The 16,048-nt window shown below is 39.8% G+C and overlaps 1 protein-coding gene across 1 annotated transcript; it reads left to right on the top strand.

Annotated features, from left to right (window-relative positions):
• Positions 1–2,241: 2,241 nt before the first annotated feature.
• Positions 2,242–14,001, top strand: zbtb2b (zinc finger and BTB domain containing 2b). The gene is made up of 3 exons (XM_006625847.3): positions 2,242–4,910; positions 7,821–8,001; positions 8,237–14,001. The coding sequence occupies exons 2-3, from the start codon at positions 7,829–7,831 to the stop codon at positions 9,558–9,560; spliced, it is 1,497 nt and encodes a 498-aa protein (XP_006625910.1). The 5' UTR covers positions 2,242–4,910; positions 7,821–7,828; the 3' UTR covers positions 9,561–14,001.
• Positions 14,002–16,048: the final 2,047 nt, after the last annotated feature.

Genomic DNA, 16,048 nt, shown 5'->3' with positions numbered 1-16,048 from the left:
GCTTCAGTGGGCTGCCAGTTGTAAGTTGCAAAGTGATACTGTATACCTGCTGCTAGGTAAAGAATGGGATCAATGTATCAGTTTGTGCCAGGAGTCTGGGAGCAGTCTTTAATGAAATGTCCATGGCCGTCTCGGCACAAATGAGGCAATACTCATGAACCCTGTAAAGAACCCTCTCGATTTGAAATTCCTTCCATGTTATTAATAAGTTTGGCTTTGTCTCCGTGCAAGAACTGATAAGCTGAGCACCACACACAAAACACATGGGATCTATTTAATATTATTATTGTTGTTGTTCACAAAGTGCGTTTACACAATCGCAAACCACTAATGTCAGATGATTAGTGCACCCTAATAAGGCAAACGTTTTTCTGGTGAAAGATGGGTTACATGGAGCCCTCATGAGGGGATCTGTTCTGTGCACCTGTGTGTAATGCCAGTAATTACATCTCAATTCTTTCAGCTTCACCTTTGTCTTCTGTTACCCCCATTAGAAACTAACCCTGTCCTGTCTCAGACACGCAGTTGCCCCATGTACTTTCAGTTGTTCACTACTGATGTGCATTTGCCCTTACATGAAACCTTCTAAACGTCTAAATCACATATTTTCATTTGCAGTCACTGGGGTTCGTTAACTACCTAATTTGTGCAGAAGCAGGAACAACTGCGCACATTATCTGCTAAGCAGAGCTAAAGCTGTCCTCCCATCTTTATATGCTGGTATTCAAACCCCACAGTGATGCATATGAGTGAAATATGCCAGGATATCCCCATGAAATCTGTGTAACAGCATGGATAACAGAAATAGCAGAATACAATTAAGTAGGTAAAAATAGCCATGGAAAATGTATATCACGGTAACATCAAGGTGGAGAAATGAAATATGTTTTTGCGAAGACTTTCAATTTCATTTCATACCTTTCTCTATTTTTTTGCCTTAATGGCTGTGGAGAAACTTCCACTACTTCCTGCTTCTTAATATATATTTGTTGATGTACCTTTTATACTTAAAGAGTGTTCAGCTGGTCTTGAATGTTCTATTTTCTCTTTGTTTTAATAAGCACTTTAATTCCATAACTCCTGTGGCCAATTTACCGGTCAGGTGACAGCCTCGCTAACACCACCTCTCAGTACAACAGCGCTCAGCCTTAATGAGATATGGAAGGAAGCTGGTGTGGAATGCTCCAGCAGCAACAGGGCACAGCACAGATTTTGGCAAATATCACATCATGATGCTGTAGCATCTCGGAAACTCGGTATGGGAATCATCAGCCATTTTTCTACCCTCTTGAGGCTGACTAATTCTGCAGGATAGTTACACTGTCGGGTCCAGGTTATAATGTTTGCTTTTGTCTTATCAAACAGCTGAGGACCCCTGGTCAATTCATGCTCTCCCCAGACACCTTCAGCACTTGGCCATCTGCCCCATGTGCTTTCAGCTATATGGACAGCTATATGCTGCTTTTGGAATCCCACCCATACTTTGCTAGTGACGTAGCCAATTTGGAAGCAGTGATGTCTAGACTATAGCTCTCGATGTGCACTTTGATTATGCATCCTTACTGGTTGAGCCACTGTCTTCCTCTCTTCTGTTGATGTTGGCACATAGCAGTAGACCAAGGGAAGACGATTGTGGTCAGAATGTGTTTTTTTTCTTAAATCCCCGCAAATCATTGGTCTGTTAAGTGATGAAGGAAATTCAGCGTTTTGGCTAATAGTACAGTAGCATCTAAAAGTAACATGTTCCTGGTGAGTGCTGGCAGAATGCAAGACAGCTTCCAGGGGTGGCTGTGGAGTTTGGATGAAGGGGAGATCAGTTAGTTTCATAGTAAAAAAACTACACTTGTCATCTATTGCTGTTGGTAGCCCACATGTCTACAAACAGCTCTGGAATCTTTGATGCACTCCTAAAGGTACTCCCTGACACTTACCTTTCTTCCTGATGAGATGATTGGGTCTTAATTTCTTCCAGCTAACAACCTCTTAATTAGGCTTAGATTGCACTTACATAGAATTTAAACTTTTTATATGTTGTAAATTGTCCTGGATAAGGGTGTAAGCAAATTATTAGTAATAACCTGGTGTTTTCCATTGATATTTGTTAAACAAATTGATTGCATTAGGCACAAAATGGAAATTCCTGTCCATTGTGGTTTTTGTATTTCACTATTTTCAATTTTGTGAAATTTTCGGCTTTATTAGTGGACATCACTGCCCTTGGTTTCTGCAGTCCTCTTTTTAGTTTGACTTAAGAAAAGGTGACTTGAAAGAGGTTAAGCAAAAGGGAGATTCTGATGTTTTTGGTGTTTGAATACAAAAGCAACTGTTGTTGAAGTTTAAAATTCTGTATAAAGCAACAATGCAAATGGCTTTACAGCATAAGAAGAATATAAGTTATAAATGAATCCTTATTTTCTTTATCTGTACCTTTCTGCAATGTATACTAATCTGCCTGATTTGATTTTCAAAATATGCGTTTCCTTTTAATAAGGTGTTCTACATTCTTTATCATTTCTAAACAGGGCCATAGCTTCGTATATCAAACCACTGTCCAGTGATGGTATTCATATTGATTAAGTCATTGCCCACTTCTCTACTGGATCTTCTGTGTAATGGAGCTGCTGGAATATAATGGCTGCTGTGCAACATCCAAATGGGTACTGCTCTTCAGGGTGGCTGAAGTGGGTCTCCTCTTATTTTTCAAGTGCTTAGGGATCGTTTGAGATGAAGAAGCACTATATAAATGGAAGGGATTGTTATTCACATTATGTGTCAAAGCAAAGTGGATTTACATTACTGTGGAGCAGGTATTGTAAAATATCAATGCACCACAGCCATTTTGTTCTTTGGTGCCAAGCTGCTGGCCTTCTGTATACAGAACTGGAAATTAACTCAGTAAATTAATTACAAATTAGTGCGTTTGGGAAAATGATGCTCTGCTGTCCAGCAAATTCTGTATTACAAACTGTGCATTTGTTCATCTTCTGCCCTAATCCATGTTTTTATTGTTTTCATTAATTGCATTGGGAATGCTGATGGGTTGTTTATGACATGTTAGATTTTCAGTAACTGGTTGGAAGGAAAAGACAAGGCAGAAGCGAAGTCTTCAAATCAAGATTTAATTAGAAGATTAATTTTTGCTATTTCCTGCTTACAAACCTGAAGGAGGCTTAACAACCAAAACATAGTGTTTTTTTCTTTCTGCTGTACAGTGTGGAATTAACCCTTACTTCTTGTTTTCCTGTTTTGAATGAGAATTTTTGTGTGTAAGCTTTTTGGGCGGAGCAGGGCCCCAGGGGAGTGAAAAGGTGGGGGCAGTGGAGTATCAAGTTCCACTGTTGATACAATGTGACAGAACCCTAAACCTGTGGCACTAAGAACAGTGCTGGGGTAGTGTGGCAAAAATAATGGAACTGGGGTTCCAGGCAGTGAACCGGCTGGAGTGAGAAATGGCAATGTATTATACCAGGACCACCATTGTGTTTGGACGACTGATTGCAAAGGGGAAAAAATGTTGCTGGTCAAGGTTTCTTCCATTCTTAGCTGTATTACAAAGTTGACTCAACCTCCCTAACACTCACTTATGTTTACTATTATTAAACAGCTTTAATCCACGATCTTATCCTCAGGAATGCTTTTCAATCTAAAGACAATAACCTGTAACATGAGAGTTGCAAGCACAAAATAGGTCGTTTTCATGTTTATTTTCCAGTAGTTTTGTATTTTACTGCAATTCTGTTAATACATCATCCGCAATGATCAACTATTATCTAGTGATTTTTTTATACCTTAGAATACACTTTCTGTGCAAAGGATAAATTATTCAACTTAAGAAAAAGTCACGTAATGGTATCCAAAATCATGAAACGTGCTTTATTAACTACACTTTATAGTAGATTATGCTACTGATGTAAATTAAGATATGATTCAGATGGAGAGGAAAAATCAAATTATAGAAGGGTTGCGCACCACTAGCACCGAAAATTACATGGATAGTGCAACAGTTTGCACGTTCCTATAACTGAATTGTGTATTCTTTAAAACGTAGTTACCGAAACCTGTTCTCAGTCCGATGTTGCCCATTTTTCCTAAATATTTCCTGGTAAAATGCATAATTTCATATTCATCCGAGTACACCAGCTGTCTGTACACAGTGATCGTATCGTGGAGCTATGACAGTTTCAGTACTGTGTTCAAGCTCATAAAAGAATACATTACCGCACCGCATCTAATAACGCCTCCTTCAGAACAAAACATGAAAGGATGGAATGAGTCTCCGATTAAACCTCTTAGATATTTAAGCGCTTGTCAATGAAAAGCTGTAGCAGCTCACGTGACACACTGGTAAAAAGTAAATTATGGTAACATAAATGAATTTCATTTTTATGTGTTTGTATAGTCTTATCATATATATGCACGTATATATTTATGATGCAAAGTTTTTTTTTAAGTATCTGGATTTCTATAACTAAACAGGGACAGCAGATCTTTCCAGGGTATTGTTGACCATAAAAAACAAGCTTTTTTAAAAAAAATACGAAGACTGTATAAATTTGTCTTTGCCATTTGGTTATTTATGTTAAAAATGCATCATTCTGTGTTTGCACAGACAAGGGGCAACGCGCAAGTTGTCAATTCTTTATCGTGGTGGCACTTTTTCAATACCGCTTTCGCAAGCACAGAACAATTAGCAAGATGTCCCGGGCAGTGGGCTTTACAAACTGCTCTTTTTTAAGTGCTTTGGAGACAGTCATGTGATTGTAACGTAACCCGACCGGAAAACACCGACCATCGCCGCCAATGCTGCGTTTTAGAGGAACAGAGCAGCTGCAAGCCCAACGGACAAGTCCCCGGTAACAAACAACAACAACACGACAAACTCCGCAGCTACAAAGGGAGCACAAAGGAAGGTAACGGCATTTTCCAATTCTCTGTCGTGCGAGGGTTTATACCGATCGATTTTTAAGACGATTTCGGTGCTTCAGTTACTTTTCAAGTTAAAAAAAGATTTCTCGGTGACCACCCCTTCCCCTTTTTTTTCCTTGTGTCCATTTCGTGAGGCTTCGTTCGCGTCTCGCTTCACATTGCAGTCAGACCTCTGCAAGAGCAGATGTGGGAGAGATCTGACCCTGCGTAGCTCGGTCGGCTCATTTTACGAGTTAAAACATTAAAATAATAGTCATCGAACCATGCGGTGCCCGGTCTGTGTCGGGGGGGGGGAGGGCAGGGGGGCGGCGAAAGCTTCTCGATAAGCGAAGGCGTTCGTGTTTAGTTTTGGGGGTTTATTTTTTGTTTGTGAGGAAAGCGCACTGCGGAAGTGGTTTGACTCTGCGGGAGATCTGTCCGGTCCACGTGTCCGCGTTATGGGCGGTGCTTAACCTACACACACAGCTCCCCAGCATGTTCACGCACTCGGGTTGCTTGTAGCTTGATTGCTGCTACTGCCAGCAGTGTTATTAATTTTTTGTGAATCATTTATAGTATTTTACTGATCCAGCCACTCAGGAGAGACTAGGACTTGTGAGTGGGTAACTTATCATAGGAGCAGCCAATCCCCAATAAGTGTGCCCTTAAAGAGAAGATACTGTTCGCGCACCTCGTGTGTGAGGACAATCGCGAAGCTGAAGCGCTCGCATCACAGAAATGCAGGTGAATAACAGTATTAAAACGTTTCCTCACAAAACTAATGATGTTATTATACTGGAATGCCCTCCGACGCCTGCTGCAGGCAGCCCTTCTGCGCGCTTCGCTTGCTGGTGTAATTTGAAAAAAAAAAATGGTTTAAAAAAAGATTGACGTGAAGTGAATCACTTGAGGTCTTGTGGTGACACTAAAAGCCGATACCTTCCGTCCTGTAAACAGACTAGGTTTTGACCACGTATACTGATTAAATATACTTTGAATAAAATCAAATAAAAAATATTTCTGTGGTCTTAAAGAGAAATGTAGTAACTCGCTACACATTTTAGTGTTTTCTCAAAGGTCGTTTTCGCGTAGCAAGGTAAAATAAGCTCAACAAAACGCAAGTGGAATCGATTTGTTGTTTATGTCTAGAAATGCGCATGCATGCGATTGTATTAAATTGTAGTATCTTTTTGCTAATGTTATGAAGAGTCCTGGAGACAAAAAAACTACTACAGTGTGATTCTAAACTGTAAATGCCGGTTTAGAACAGGACCGTTAAACCTCTTCTGAAAGAGGATGACCGATGTTTTTTTTGTAATTGAGGCTACATTTCTTTCTCCATGCAGGCAGTGTTAAGCGCGGTTACCTCATATCCCTTGCATTTGAGAAATCTAGTCAGAAAAAGGAGGATAAAGCAAATGAGAAAAAAAATAATTTAGACATATCTTATTCCTCAGCCCTTAGTAGATTGTTGTACTGCAGGCAAGGTCAGCTTCTTAATTTTTTTAAAGTACTTAAAAAGGGTTACACACAAAGGACCGCATTTGGCCAATTTTGCAGGTGTCATCATACAGATAAGAACTGGGCCAAAGAGGTTCATTGACGTGCACTTCAGCAAGCATTCGTTTGTGACTCATACAACACACAGAAACAACTTGTTAACATGACTGGCTCAGACCGAGCATTTCACTCTTGAGCTAATGCATCCAAGGAGCTCATTAGGTTGAAAGAATCAATGGTTTCAGCTTCTGTGTGGCTGGGCAGTCTGGTCCAGACAACAATCCATTTTTGCACAAAGAAGTGCTTCCGAATCTCGGGCCGGATGTTTGCTCAACATTTTTTTTCCCCAACTAGGTTTTTTAAAACAAAATTTTATACAAAACAGACAAGCTGTTGAAGTAACATGAAGCTAGAGCATGCAAAAGTACAAAGTCCTGGGAGGCACTGCTCTGTGTTGTTTCAGACATATCACAAAAGGGTACCAAATGGTATAAAGAATTGAAAATGCTTGCTGCAGCAATAAGAGAGAAGTTAGTTGAATGCTCTCTTTCAGTTTACAGCCTTTCCAAGTCATTCCTAGCATATATTTTTAATTGAATGCGAATTAAGTGGTTTCTTATGGTTTCAGACCTTTTTTGTATATATTATTTGGAATATGAAGATGTGAAAGCACAAAAAATGTTACATGTTTAATGCGTTCAATAGTTGTGTTGTGAAAATTGCTCAACTGATTTTGATTTATTGAACTACTGCTTTTTTGAAAGACTACCGCTATGACTCGGGGTACTTTCCCATTTCCCATGGTAAACACCATGCTAATATTCCATTATCATTTGGGGCGGCAGAAGATTAAAACACAGCCTGCTTACGAATGTACAGTAATTGTTGCCACTGGGTAGGCTGGGTGTAGGCTTCAAACCAAACCTTCATCTGTCTGATGGCAGAGCAGTTCGATTCCACCTTCTGGGCGGCTGAGCTGCCCTGTGTTCTGCTCTCTTGGGGATTCGCAAAGAATTTCCCACCAATTATTGAGTCGAGGGGTGAAGACATATGTGCTTAAAATAGGCCTGGTTGAGTTTTTAATTTTTCTCTGCAGCTGTTACTGACATTTCACTTCTTTTGCCCATAAAATAGTTTCATTTCAGCGGTTGTGTTTGTGCTCAAAAGTTTCACGTGGGAAAAAAAGGTGGATCCATCATTTGTCATTTCATTTCATTTGTAATTTCATAGGTGGGGATGAAGATGTTTGTTAGGCAGTGTATGTGCCAGATGCTTGTCTAATCAGAAAGGCAGTAAACAGTTAATTTTGGCCTTCCTGTTGTCTTTGATGGTTTTAGTTAGTTCAGTTTTAAACTGTTTTGTATTTAAGTGTCTTAACAAGCAGGAAACTGTTTTCTTCTTGGCTTTTTGCGTAGGTTGAAGAATGGAGCTGGCCAACCATGGTCTTATCCTTCTGCAGCAGCTGAACGCTCAGAGGGAGTTTGGTTTCCTGTGTGATTGCACTGTGGCTATTGGTGATGTTTTCTTTAAAGCCCACAAAGCTGTTCTTGCAGCCTTTTCCAACTACTTCAGAATGCTTTTCATTCACCAGGACAGGTAATATACATTTTTTTTAAAGTGTTGTTTTTTTTAAAACGTCTGATGAAGTAACGACTTACTCCTCTATTTGAATAGAAGTCAGTGAGGTTGAATGTCGCTTTAAAATGGTCAAGCAGCTATAACAACTTTTTAATGCATTACTTTAAAAGACAGAAGGGTTAATCGGCCCTCCTCTGTTTTGATGGAGCGCAACTCGTCACTGTTGAGCTGATCTGTTTTCCTGTGTTTTCAGTGACTGTGTACGACTGAAGCCAGCAGACATTCAGCCCGATATCTTCAGCTACCTCCTGAATCTGATGTACACAGGAAAGCTGGCCCCCCAGCTCATTGACCCAGTCCGACTCGAGCAGGGCGTGAAGTTTCTGCATGCTTATCCACTGTTACAAGAGGCCAGTCTGGCAGGCCAGGCAGCTTTTCCGCCTCCGGAGCAAGTCATTCCCCTGGCTACTTCCTTGTACGGCATTCAGATTTCAGATCAACAGACTGGCCTTCCCAGCAGGCTCTCAGCGCGGAGGCAGCTGTCCTCTCCATTTGATCCAGAGCAGCTCTCGGATAATAAACGTATTAATAGCGCGGCGGGCCCTGAATCCAAACAAGCCCCGTCCCTGTCTGAGCCCGAGGTCTCTACCAGAGGGAACCCCTCCACCATGGAGGAGCAGAGCTTGGAAGCACCAAGCGTCAGCGAACACCCAGCTGCCAACACCATCCTGCACGTCAAGCCCAGCATTATGAAGAGGAACTCCTCCTTCCGCAAGCAGTACTCCTGCCACATGTGCGGGAGCCGTTTCAACCAGAGGAGCAACCTGCGGGAGCACCTGCTCCTCCACAGTCAGGGGCTGCTGCCCACCCCGGCTGCCCTAGCGGAGGCCAGCGTCTCCCCGATGCTGAGCAACGCTCTGCCGGAGCCGGCCAAGGAGGTGGAGGACACCCCGCGAGGAAGTGACATCATCAGCGATGGCGAGCTGCCGCTGGCCACGGATTCCCCCAGGATGGAGGGGCCGCAGTCTCAGGCCGAGACCCCTCCACCGTCGGACATTGCCGACATCGACAACCTGGAGAGCATGGACCTGGAGCGCGAGGTGAAGAGGCGGAAGTACGAGTGCTCTACGTGCGGCCGCAAGTTCATCCAGAAGAGCCACTGGCGAGAGCACATGTACATTCACACCGGGAAGCCGTACAAGTGCAGCGCCTGCGGCAAGAGCTTCTGCAGGGCCAATCAGGCGGCCCGGCATGTGTGTCTCAACCAGAGCGCCGAGTCGTACACCATGGTGGACAGGCAGAGCATGGAACTGTGCTCCAGCGAAGATAGCAGCCAAATAGAGGCCCTCTTCCTCTCTTCCAGCAGACCGTACAAATGTAACGTGTGCGAAATGACATTTGCCAGCCCCAACGAGGTCATGAAGCATTTGTGCTTTGCTCAGAACGCCCAGATGTTCTCTGGGTTGGAAAACCAAGCGCTGCAGAGTGAAGAGCTTCCGAAAGACGAGGGCTCAGACTCCTCCAATCCTGGACATTTAGTTACATCAATCAAAGCTGAGGAAATTTTAGTTGAATAACGGACGTTTGTTTTTATATGAACAATACCTTTTTTTTCTTCCTAATGGTTTTTAAATTAATTATGGTCAGTAGTTAAGCTATAAAAAATGGGGGATAAGCCAGGGAGTTTAAAGTTCTGTCCAACCAGTAAATTGAACTTGGAAGATCCAGATCCTTATAACTGGTTGTTTTAGACATTGCAAAATTATAGTACATCTCCCGCAGTGGGATTCAACATAGCGCATCCTCATTACACAAGTGCATTGTGACAAATGAGCTATATTAATGTGCATCTCAGCCTTTTTATCATAATATTTAATCAATGAAACATGGTGCAACAGGCTATGAGTATGACAGGCACAAATAAAATGTTTATCCAAACAAGCACAATTACACAGTTATTCCTCAACTGCTTTTCAAATTTTGTTTCTGTTGTACACATGCGCAGGAAGGGACACCTGAAGCGTAGTGTTTGCAAAGTTTAATGCAGCCACCCATTAGCTTCTATGGACCTCTCTTTCATTGACATATTTTAATGACTAGCTTTGTCCTGTACATGTAACATACCAGGTTTAAAATACCGGCATCATCCGGTCAAATTCTTACTGAAAAACTAGTCTTCCTCACCACTTCCAGGTGAAACCTCCTGCAGTCCAACCATTATTCTTGCAGATCTTGTTAATATGGTTCACAAATCGATAATATGCAACCATTAAAGAGCAAGTACCTGTCTTAGTACTTCATCTTTTCTCCATGTCAGCACCGGAAGATCATGCTTTTGTAACACTCATAGCTAACTTTGTGCCAGAAACAAAGTAGGTTTTATGGATGCTTAAATATTTTACTTTCAGAAGCAGACTTTGTCCCTGTTACTATGTAGGCGTTAGACATATGTTATACATTTTTTTCATTAAAGAACTATATTCTCTTTACGGTTTTAATACAATGTCCTTCACACCATGTTAATCAGAAGGGAAAAAAAAGCGTACAGAAGCCAAGCAAGACTTAAGAATAGGTTGTGGTTTGAGAACCTTGAACTGGAAGAGTGGAGTGCATTCACCCTTCGCTGACAGCAGCTGAGGGGGTATGTCATGTAGGGCTTCAGAATATGGTCATAAAAAGTAACTCTAGAAGATTTTTTTTTAAAAGATGAATTTGTTTAGTGCAATGTTACATGTGTGAAATGGAAACTTGTGTTGTGATTCATGCTGTGGAGTCTCATGCGGTCCATTACAGATACTGTACCTTTAAGAAACCCTTTTAATACGGTTGTAGAATCACTGATATAAAACACAAGAGAGCGTGTAACTGGTTTGGATCTGGTCTTGATTTACCTCGTCCGGTTGGATTTATATGCTTTGTTTTTAGCATCTTGTTTGCCTTAGCCCCCTCCCCACCCCCATCACACAGAGCAATTTCAGTTTGCTAGATCTGTAGGACTTGAAAGAACGTGTTATCTGCCTTGCAATCTCCTTGCTCGCTCGCTCTAGAGCACACTACCACTGGGCACTGGAAATGTGGCTGCAGCTTGAGGCTAGGGAGGGTACGGGATGGTGAGAGCTCAAAAGTCTAACTTTCACAGCTTCCTGCCTGTAAGGAGCCAGTAAGTCGGTTGTGCATTTCAGATTTTTTTTCTGTCTCTTTGCGTTTTACAAGCTGAGTATATGCCAAGCGAATAATGTTAGTCAATTCAGTTACTTCTTACCCTCACTGTAAATAAAATAGGATTTGTAGACCGCCAGCCTGAATACCATGAGGAAGTGTGAAGCTCCCATAGTGCCTTGCTTTCCACATCCTGGTCTGTTCCATGGCAACAGGGTCTGCTGTAAGTGTTTTTAAAGTAGAACTGGTCCGTATATTATTGATTGTGCTTTGTTTTGGTATAGCTGTAGAAATGTCACGAGGTGTATTCTTTCTCAAAAAGTACTGAACAGAAAATCCTCTTCTTGTGTCCGTAGTGACTGGTGCTTTTCTTTCAGCAGCAAATGTGCACAAAACCTATTATGCTGTAACAATGATGAACTTCTTGCCAATTTGTTGACCATAAGTTTGAACCTCTTTTTAAAGCCCTTATTTTTGTGTAGTAAACCTTTCTAATTTTATATACAATGCTATATTTACATAAAGTTTTATATTGCAAAAATGTATATTGCTTAAAGTAGGAGAAACTGTTCTTAGTGTATTTGTACATATTCATGTTTTTATTATTTTTTATTTTTTTTTAATAAGAAAAGGTCTTGAGGCCGTTGTCATGATGAACAAATATTTGTATTACGTTTTCTGCTGGTATTCATTTTGTTTCCCTTTTTGAAGTGTTGTGCATGGTTCTGCTGTTTCTGCTAATGTAAATGTATTGCTCTCCCACCTGTTGCAACCAGGACAATATATTTTTTACTTTGAAGATTCCATGAAATTGCTGATTGCAAGAAAAAAAGTACAGTGAAATTAGATCAAGAAATCTGTAGGTAACTTTGTTTGGTAAAGGAGGAAAAGCCCTAAATGCTCATTTTCTTTGAATTTGATACAGATATATTTTGCTGTTCTGGTTAGGTTTCAAAATCGTATTCAAAGCAGAAGTAATAGCAGAATTACCTAATTACCTACCATAACACTAATATGGTATGAATCAGAACAGGGGAACAGGCAAAGGCAATGCAAGACATTCTTACAGTAACGGATGATTTTGTTCCCTCTAGTGGAATGCAGTGTAATGGCAATACAGAATCCATTTTCAGTTATTTAGTATTAACTTGAGGCATCATGGTAATAAGCTAAACCAGGAGTTGGCATTTCTAGTTCTAAAGATTTTCAATCCAGCACAACTCTCCACAATTTCATTAAACTGATTATTGGCGTAATTGGAGCAGTTTAACAGCTTTTCCCAGCTGCTGCTGATGAATCGCTTAAAATCTGTAGGAATACAGCGCTTGGGACTGAGTTTTGAAGTCATGCCATGAACAACAAAAAACTGGCATTCAGAGGTCGAAAATGGAACAACGCACTGACAAAAACACAGATTTATTAGCTGATGAAAGTGTATTGGAAGATGCTTAACTTTTTAGAAATAGGAATTTCTGTAGGTCTCTGGCTTACATGACGAAAATAATTGACAAACCTTATGTTGTGCTTTGATGTCAGATGTTACAGATTGGCCTGCTCCTTTTTTCATGTCCACAAGAAGCAGTTAATTTCTTTTAAACAAAGTGCCTTTCACTGGCTAAAATTAGAAGTGTTGTTTGATGTTACACAAATAGTGTGTACTGTAAAGGACGTTGTATAATTATTTGTGCTTTTCTTTCAGCAGTCTGCAAATTCATTGATTGATGTCTTGCAATATCTGTAATGTTTGCAACAACACATAACATCATGGTTTATGCTTCCAGTGATGGTGGTGGTGGTTTAATACACAGGTGTCGCCAGATGAAAGAAAACTCTTGACCACATAAATCCAAAGCAAATTGACGCAATTCGTACGACCTGTGTTCTCAGGAATTCATGGGCTCTCCTCCTGAAAGATTTGTGACATGATGAGCCTAAACTGAATTTTCACATACAAATCTAATAAAACATTTTGTGTAAAAAAGGCATGTTTTTCCTTTTCTCTTTCCATCACTGCCTTCAAATCTGTAGAGAGAAATATCGTGTGCACTGCATATAATTTCTGTTTATCTGTAGCAATAAAATTGTGCCTGGTTGCGATCTAGTATAAAGATGAGTAAGGAAAGTCGTGAATCAAAGACTTGATTCCGGCCCTTTCAGACTTCATACATTGTATTATGTGCATTATTGTGCTCCTCTTCTCCTAATGTACGGAGCCATGCTTGGTGTCCTTGGTACATTGTGGTTGGTATCTCATAGCTGTATGAATATTGCAGACCACATTTACAAAAACACTGCTGTTGTAAGAAATGTACATAGCCTCATATATTGAACATAGGTTAACGCTCTTGTATCTCAGTTTGGAGGTAACTATACACTTACCCTTTAATCCTACAATGTGTGCTGTATGTTTACAAGCACCTGGCCACACTGACAAATAGAATCCCTTTAAGGCGTGGCAGAATAATTAAAAGAAGAAGTGTTGGAGACTGGTTAAAAATGTCACTTAAGTCTTTTGTAGTGTTCTTTACTGAAATTGTATAGTGTTCAGAATCTGGAGCCAGACCCATAGTCAGGGTATGCAGGAAGCTTGAGGTACCAGGGAGCTTACTGGCCATTGTCTGAAGTCAGTGCGTAAGGAAATGAACGCCTCTGACAATTTGTTTGACACTCCCATGTAAATTTAAGAAATTACTCTGTAATGCATGTAATCAGAAAGGTAGATGCACATGTGTAATGGGAAGCATTACAAATGCAGTACAGTTCCTTCCTTTACTTATTGTGTTATTAATATCTCACTGTATAGGAATGGGAAGCCTTTTGTTACTATTCTGTATTTTTGTGCTTTACATAAATCAAGGTCTCCCGGTTTTGGTCTTGTTGATTGCTGTTTCTCAAGATGTGTTCCAATTACTTTTTTCGCTGTTACCTTATCAATCTAGTTGAACTACTAATTTTCTTAATGGTGGTCATTTTCTACAGGTTTTAAGTTCCGTCTTCAATTTAATAGTTATGCTGAAACCTCGAAACATTTTAAGAGCTCAAAAAAATATCAGGTTTACAAAGACTGTGGTTAGTTCGAAACTCCCACCATAATAGGAAAGCTGTGCACAGTTTTCTCTTATGCAATACTGATAGTTTTCGATTTATTCAAGGAACTTCCTTTTGACTGGAAGAATATTAAATATTAAGATCTTCCAGCTGCTGGTCTGCTACTCATACAATATTTTTATGCTGGTGCGTGCTATATAGTTTATATTCCCTCCAGCTCCGTGAAGTGTGTATTACTGAACCAATTCGTCTTTATTTACAATTAATATATATGTTTGAGATTGAGCTAAACAAAAACTGAGCACTGTATGTGTGCATAAATCAAATTATAATATTATATATATAACTATATTGAATATATTAATAGTATATTATTATAGTAATATTACTTGATAAACTGCAAAACTGCCTTAATATATTACCTGATTCATTGCAAATTTTCAACACTTTAGTTTTTTACCTCCAGGATTAACAGCATTTGGCAACACATTCTCTCCACACGTTACCACTAAATGTCATCCTTGCATGCCTATTTTTGATGGCTCTCCTCTTTCTAGTTTTTCTCAATTTGATACTGCATGACTTAGTAAAATAGTATCACATTCGAAATCCACTACTTGTTTATTAGATCCCATTCCTGCAATTTTATTTCAATCCTGTTTTACTGCCCTTTGTCATCTTGTCCTCAATACAAGTGAGTCCTTGTGCACTGGAGTGGTATCAACAGCCTTCAAAATGGCTATAGTTACCCCTGGGCCCAAAAAAACAAATATGGCTCTGGACAACCTAAACAAGTTTTGCCCTATATCCACCAACTTTTTCTTGCAAAACATTAAGAACATGCTGTTGGAATAGCACTGAAACTGCCTTTGTTAAAGTTACTAACGATAATCTTATGGTTCTCTATTCTTCTCCTTGACCTTGTTGCTTCTTTTGACAGTTTATCATGAGATCTTACTTTCTTGTCTTGAGACTGTCTTTGGAGTTTCTGACACAGCTCTTAAATTGTTCAGAAGCATTTTCATTTTGTATAAACTACCTTTGTTTCTAGCGATTGCCTTTTCTGAATATTCACTTGTATAATTCTAAAGAATTATTGTAATTGTGAAGATGGTAATTGCACTTGTTGGCTGCTGTGCAGTTATCAATGAACCCTTGATCTTCAGAGAAGTCCATTTTGCATGTATTTAAGTTTTAAAGTGGATCTCTATGGTGAGATCATATGCTGTGCTCATGACACATTTCATTCTGGATAGAATGAAATACCAATAAGACTGCTGTTATGTACACAGCCAAAATAAACAAAAGGCACAAAACAGGCCACAAAATATTTGTGAATAGTGAATATGCTTGATAGATAGTCATTTCCTCCAAAATCCTATTCAGGTTGTTAAAATAGGACTTTGCAATGGATTTGTAATTAGTGCAATAGCTTGCTTACAAAGCTAATGCAAAGTTTCAAATAATATTTCTGTGCATCTCATTGGCAGCACTTAACCAGAATAAATTTCACTGTAAGGACACAGTTCATGATGAACTGCAAATACTTGATTAATCATTCACAAGTCCAAATGATCAGCAATTCAGTGGTAAAATGAATACCCCTGTATTATGCCCCTGATCAAATTCTTATTAATGTGTGGCCACTATTTTAAAGCATTTTAGAATAATGTGGCTTTTTTGCATATTAGTCCCAGAATGCTAGAAAAAACTAGCAATGAGAGATTTCAACATTCTATGTCTATGTAAATGTTCAGTGACGCAAAATACTAATACTAATAAGTGTGGAATAAGAACATATTGTGTTTTGCTCAGTTAGACCACTTAGAATGAACAAAGCTCCATTCACTGCCAAAGG

The sequence above is a fragment of the Lepisosteus oculatus genome, chromosome 2 (assembly GCF_040954835.1).
Source record: "Lepisosteus oculatus isolate fLepOcu1 chromosome 2, fLepOcu1.hap2, whole genome shotgun sequence".
Taxonomy (NCBI): domain Eukaryota; kingdom Metazoa; phylum Chordata; class Actinopteri; order Semionotiformes; family Lepisosteidae; genus Lepisosteus; species Lepisosteus oculatus.
Note: the sequence above shows the minus strand (reverse complement) of the source record. Positions and strands in the feature narration are given on the sequence as shown.